The sequence below is a fragment of the Hyalella azteca genome, unplaced genomic scaffold (assembly GCF_000764305.2).
Source record: "Hyalella azteca isolate HAZT.00-mixed unplaced genomic scaffold, Hazt_2.0.2 contig12444, whole genome shotgun sequence".
Classification (NCBI taxonomy): domain Eukaryota; kingdom Metazoa; phylum Arthropoda; class Malacostraca; order Amphipoda; family Hyalellidae; genus Hyalella; species Hyalella azteca.
In genome coordinates this window covers 686,183-692,728 of record NW_025942403.1, presented here as the reverse complement: position 1 = coordinate 692,728, position 6,546 = coordinate 686,183, and the positions used below count along the sequence as shown (strand labels likewise).

General features: G+C 37.1%; 1 protein-coding gene across 1 annotated transcript; it reads left to right on the top strand.

Annotated features, from left to right (window-relative positions):
- Positions 1–1,056: 1,056 nt before the first annotated feature.
- On the top strand, positions 1,057–5,234 carry LOC108676131 (ribonuclease H2 subunit B). The gene is made up of 7 exons (XM_018164172.2): positions 1,057–1,355; positions 1,798–1,939; positions 2,627–2,723; positions 3,234–3,345; positions 3,748–3,912; positions 4,609–4,823; positions 5,129–5,234. The coding sequence occupies exons 1-7, from the start codon at positions 1,235–1,237 to the stop codon at positions 5,216–5,218; spliced, it is 942 nt and encodes a 313-aa protein (XP_018019661.1). The 5' UTR covers positions 1,057–1,234; the 3' UTR covers positions 5,219–5,234.
- The last annotated feature ends 1,312 nt before the right edge of the window (positions 5,235–6,546 follow it).

Below are 6,546 nucleotides of genomic sequence, written 5' to 3'. Positions count from 1 at the left end.
AAAGAAGAGAAAATATTTGTTTTATGTGTGATAGAGAGAGGTGAGAGGGAAACTGTGGAGCATCTGAATGATCTGATGATGGAGTCATTGGATGATTGGAGACTGGAGTGTGATGCTATGAGAGGGAGAGAGTAGAAATGATGAGACTTGTGAGTCATGAGATGAGAGTGATACTAGATGAGAGGAAGAAGGGTGATGGTGTGATGTATGAGCAAACAGGAGATAAATGCAATATATTGCAATTTGCAATGATAGTGGGCTTGTCAACAAGGGTGACTGCTGGCTGCTGCTATGACTATGGAAAGTGCACTCCATGTCATACTCCATGACTTTTGGAAAGTGCATGGAGGGCAAGCCAGCAAGGGAGAGGAGGAGGTTGGCAAGAGTGGAGGCCAGGAGGGGGGGCAGTGCCTGTAAGAAACAAAGCAATAATAAAATAAGAGTAACCAAACCATAATAATTTAATATAACACAAATAGTCATTCAGGGCCTAAGAGGGCCCCATAGCTAATGTAAATGTCAACTAATTGGGATGTATGGCAATAATTGGAATATAGCAATAATAAACCAACTAAATTTCCTCTTGAATTTCTCTTCTCCTTGTTTTCATCTCACCCTTAACAGGAACTTTCACTCCCCTCTAGGCTCTAGCCTCTCCTTTAATGTTTCTTCCATCTGACTTGGTCTACATTTCTTCCTTTCCAATAACAAATGAATATGCAATGTATGGCTGATGGACTATGGCCATTGCAAAGGACTGACTGGAAATTAAATTTGGGCAGAAGCCACAAATGAATTGGAAAAAATAAAAACCCCTGTGAATCTGGCCAATTTCTCCCATTCCTTTGACCTTTTCCTCACTTTCCAGGAAAAATATGAAAAATGGCCTATGCTATTGAGCTATTGTGTATTGAGTATTGTAAGTATTGAGTAATGGTTTAAATAACCAGTTATGCAATCTCTTTTACCTGTAGGCTGCGATTTTAGAAAATTGCTGCCCAGTATTCAAACTTGACTCTCAGACTGCTCTATATTAGTTATTATTTATGTATTTATATTATTCTTGAAACAATTCATGTTCCTGTTTGGCTCATCTGGTCATTAATCTCCAATTCTGGAAAGATTTACTTGTGAATTTGTCATGTGTGATTTTTTTCTGATCTATCATATGCTTACCTCATCAGTTCCACTGAGTATAATTAATTTATTTTCATACAAATAAATTGAATTGAAAATGAGTCCAGAGAAAAGAAAAAGTAGATCAAGCTCTAAAATTAACAATGATTCCGCTGCCCCAATCTCTTCTCGACCAACTACTCAGAGTCAGAGTGCACAAAAAGTTTTCTTCTTGAACAGTGAGTTAACAGTATGATTTCTTTTAGTGGTAATAATATGAGTGATGTTCATTTAAATTTTGCCACTGACTATCAATTCCTTTCTGACCAGGTCCTAGACTGTCTTGGTAATGTAGAATTTGAGATTTTCCTACCAAAGAATGATTAGTGAAACCATGGCAAAAGGCAGAAGGTTGTGTGTGATATACTTTTTTAGTGGTGATTAAAAGTATATTTTTAGACTAATTTCTATGTCTAGAAAGCTCTTCTTTGCATCTTAAGTATGAAAATGCATGCATTGTGTTTTAACTTTATAGATTATAATGACCTTGTATTATTTTGCTAATGTGTGTTTGGTTTGGTCAATGTTAGAACTTGTTATTGTCAGTAAATTTGATTCAAAATATTCTAATTATATCATGGAAATTTTCTTTTTAATTAAGTCTGTAATTTCTGTTTCCAGGTGAATTGTTGAAAAGTCGAGGGATCAAAGCAGTGCAGTTACGACATCCCCGCACTGACAGTGCAGCAATGTATTTCCTGTCTGTAGATTCCTCCAATATGAATATTATTTCTGAAGTTAATGTTTTTGATGAAGGAAACAGGTTGGAATTGTATTTTAAATTAATCTAGTTATAGAAATGGAAAATATCTTAATTTTTGGCATCTAAGCAGCTTCCATTTGTGAGATTCATAACTGTGAACATATGTAGCTCATCAATATTAAAATATTCAGCTGATTCAGTATTACAACAATAGGTAGAAGCATACAACATACCTCTAAGTTAAAAGTGGTTTCATCTGACATACAATTACAAATGATTTTCATTATCTGAAAACATTATTGAAATTTTCGATGTAAATGTAATAATGTCTATGCATACATCAGTGGTTCCCAAACTTTTGCAGGCTGGCATCCCCTTGGCTACCCAGTGAATTTCTAGTGCCCCACTCCCCACAGACAGATAATATTCACATAGCGGACCCCCACAGACACACAAAAGCCCAGATTTTGAATATTTGAAAAATATACACTAGAAACTCAGGATAGGTTAAAAATCTGAAATCTGGGTGGAAAAATTCATTGCTGGGAGCCATGTGCTGCATGTGATGTGTACAAATTGCCAAAAGACGTTTAAACTTCAGAAGTTGACTACGGACTACTGCCCACCTATTGCCCTCTTCTTCCTCCCAAGATCTTATGTGTATGAAACAGAATTAGAATGAGTGTCAACTAGGAACTTTGTTGACTTTGTGCAAATTTTAAATTATGCTATATAATCTGATTGCAGGAGCTGGTTTATGGGAGAGAGCATTATTTCTGATGGTAAGATCTACTTAGGAACCCCCTACAATGCAGTGTACCTCATACTCCCCTATCTTATGAAGGTAAGAAGATGTTAACTTGATGCATTCTACTTCACTGAGCCAAATGATATTTTTGGCATCCTTCCTTATTTTCTCATTCTTTTTTTAAGTCTTCCTGAGGGAAATTTTTGTATCAAAGAGGTACACAACTTGTGTACTGATAGGAGATGAAACTTTTATAGAAATGACTATAAAAGTCACTGTATGTACAGTAGGGGTCATTTATTTATCACTACATATTGTGTGATTTTTCAATTTTCACATTCATATTAAAAAATATTTTTCAAGCTTTGCTGATGGCCAATTCTTTTCTGTCCCATTTTCAATAATACAAAAAGTTTTCTTAAAAAATGGGCAAAATGATGTTTTTCTGCCAGTTGATCTGTATTTGTAAACTTTCCTCTTATAAGGTATTTTTTTTCTGTAGAATACATTTTACCTTGAGATAGATATTTGGAAGCCTTATGGTTACAAATGAAAATCATACTCCTTAATGAGCCAAGGAAGAAATTTCATTTTAAATATTGACAGGCTGAGCAAAATGTCCCATTGGATCAGCTGCTTGAAGATGAAGAATTTCCATCAGCCATCCAGCTAGCTTCATGCAGCAATTTGTGTTTGAAGAACGTTGCTGATGCCAAAGGTTGTTATTGCAGCTGTAATAAAAACCTGCCAAATTGTTACCTTCATGGTGCATTGCTTGTTAGCCTTAAACAATTTCCTTCAATTTCTAGTAATACAGTTCTAGCTCATCTCCAACTCCCATGTCAACGAAATGTCTTCAGTGTAGCTCATCTCCAACTCCCATATCAACGAAATGTCTTCAGTGTAGCTCATCTCCTACTCCCATGTCAACGAAATGTCTTCAGTGTTGCCAGTTTTGACATAATTCATGTTTGAAATTAGCTCATGTTGATATATATGTGAATGTTTTCATAATTATTCATACGACCGTTATTAGAGTTCATTTTGTCTGCTTACTCACAAAATGAGAAATCATCAGCATTCGTTCATGTGTCCTAATGTTTTCCCCCTAACCTCCTAGGTTCCTCTGACCTGAACGTATGGAAGTACAACGAAAAGAAGACTTTATCTTGGTTGGAGGCTCGCACCCGCAACATGGCAGCAGTGCTCATGGCGAAGAAGGTACCCACAACTACCGCGCAGGCATTGACCTTTGTGCGCACCATGGATCAGCAGCACACCAAGGGTAGCTTTAACTAATTATCAATTAATCTAAATAGTAGAATTGAACCTCAATTTATTATTCCTGACAATTATTACTAAATAGTTACTTGATAATTTGATATTGAATTGATAGAACGAAATATTACCGTTACAGCACTACGGGAAAAATTGGTCTCAGGAAAGACTGCTTTGAATAGTGAATGGCAATTGCCTGATTTTTTCATTCCCATATTCTGAAGGATTCATCTTGCCATAAAGAGCATTCAGTCCACGTGTGCATTACTGTGTACTAATTTAATACATGATGTAGCTGTACAAATTTTGTTTGTACTAGACTTGAAAAAAATATAACTCGGCACTCACTCCAGTGAGTGATAGAGAGCGCATTTTCTTGCCGACGAAAACGAGAAGTCACGGACGGACGGACAGACAGACAGACAGACGGACGGACATGGCGAGCACAATAGTGCATTTTTTCCATAAATGAGAAATACGCTAAAAACAGTGTCACTATAATTCCTAATGATTGTTAATACTAGCCAAATTAACGAAAATATTACATTGTTGTATCTTTTACATATGTCTTCATCATAGTTAGGGCCGTAAACTTTACCAAAACATTGATTATTTTTCTTTATCAATGTTTTTATTTGGCATTCGCAGTTAGTAAACAACCTAATTCTTGTACTCTAAAAAAATTTCCCACATTATTTTTCAGAGGCTTATTTGCAGCTATCACATGGCATTATTTCGGAATACTTGCCACCGCTTCTGTCTGAAAAACTGCGCGTAGCCCTTGATCTTCCCGACCCTTCCAAGCATGGAGTCAAGCAAAAGGCAACCCACGAGGCCGTGGGACAAAAGGACCAGAAAAAGCCTAAATTGGAAGGACCTTTGGAGGACTATACCTGTAGTCCTGGGGCTGCCAATAAGGTAGGAGTTATCTCGGAACAATTATTCACATTTTATTTAGGCCAAACGAGAGGTACAGTTCTGCTGAGTCGTTTTTTTGTAAACGTCTCGGCAATCTGTTTGAATTGTATATATTGATGGAGTGGTTTCGTTTTCGAAAATAGTGTTTGCATGTAGTGAAGATATTTTTAATATTTCATGTACTGTGATGCCTTGTCATTCAGCTTGAATTGGAAGCCGCTTAATTATGGAAGGGCAGTAAGGCAGGCCAACATGAGAAGGCTCATTAATGTGACGCTTAAGTTTATTCCTTATATCTTGTGCAGGTGAGCCCGCCTCTATCGGCTAAAGCAAAGGCCCTCGCTCGGTCAGCTGTGGGAACTAAAAGCATCATGTCGTTTTTTGCAAAAAAATAATCTATGCTATAATTTTTATCCTTGTATCATTTTTCATGCACTGTAATTATTCCAACCAGGATTTATAAAAGTCTACCAGGATTTATAATATTAAAAGATACCTGAATGTGCCTCTGAAATCATTTGAGATAAGAAACACAGCTGAATAAATTGTAGTTAACACTACGTAATGCTCCAAAATGAACCATGAAATTAGGATCATTAAAGGCGATTCAATTATAGCCGGCATTATAAGTAATACCATCACACAACCCTCTTTTAAACTGAAACTTGCATCTCTTAACGTGAACATATTTACGAACTCATTTTCAACAATTTGAATGAGTTTGAGATAGAGTGATAGACGAACAAATTTTAAAATTTTACTCAAATTTGCTTCCGGAATTTTAGAACTTGAAAACGATTAGACCTGTAATACAAAAACGACGTTGCGCTGTTAACCAAACAGCGTTGCATCTCCAACTGGGTCGTGCACTGTCGAGCAGTACACGAGGCTATAATGCTAAAGAGGTGTGTTACGGCAGTGTCCTCACCTGGCTTTGTGTCTTATTGTAGATTAGATTGAAGGAGCAGTGCAAGTGGATTCATGTAGCCTCTCGAAAACTAGCTATGCTTGTGCCGCTCAGAACGGTTTCTTGGACCAGAATATGGGGGCAAATTTACAGTAGGTCAGAACGTTGCCTGGCTGCTGCGCCAACTTCGAAGCTATTATGTGCATGACTCTGAGTCTTATTATTAATGGTTACTGGCCGGGTTAAGGTGAAGACGACGCTAGGTAGAAGACCTCGCCTGGAAAAAGACCACCCCAGTACTCCAGGCGTGGAAGACCCTACTAGATTAGGCTTCATGACGCCTCTGCTAACAAGTAAAATGGGCCTGATTTTACTTCATAATGTTTAATGACAGGCGTATCATTAAACCAAGTACAATTTCTGGTGAAAAAAAAATTGCTCACTTTTTACTTTTTTGTGTGCTGGTCGGTGAATGAAATGTAAATTAATATTAGACGCAACATTCTTCACTTGACCCATACAATCGCTGTTGATCATGATGTGAGAAAGTGTTCAGTGGAAAATAAGCTCGTATTTAGATCTTAATTTTTACTGAATCAAACGATCTACATTAATATTACGTGGGTGTCTTTAACGAGAACTCATTAATATAAAGGTGCGCCCCATAACCCTCTACCGCCGTATGTCATTCTCCGGGAACATAATTTCAACTTAAATTATACGTAAACTATTGAGTGTAACAACCTGAGGACGTTTGTACGCAACAGAGAACATTTTAAAGCTGTCGTATGCGGCGGCAACCATCAGTGCAAGTCA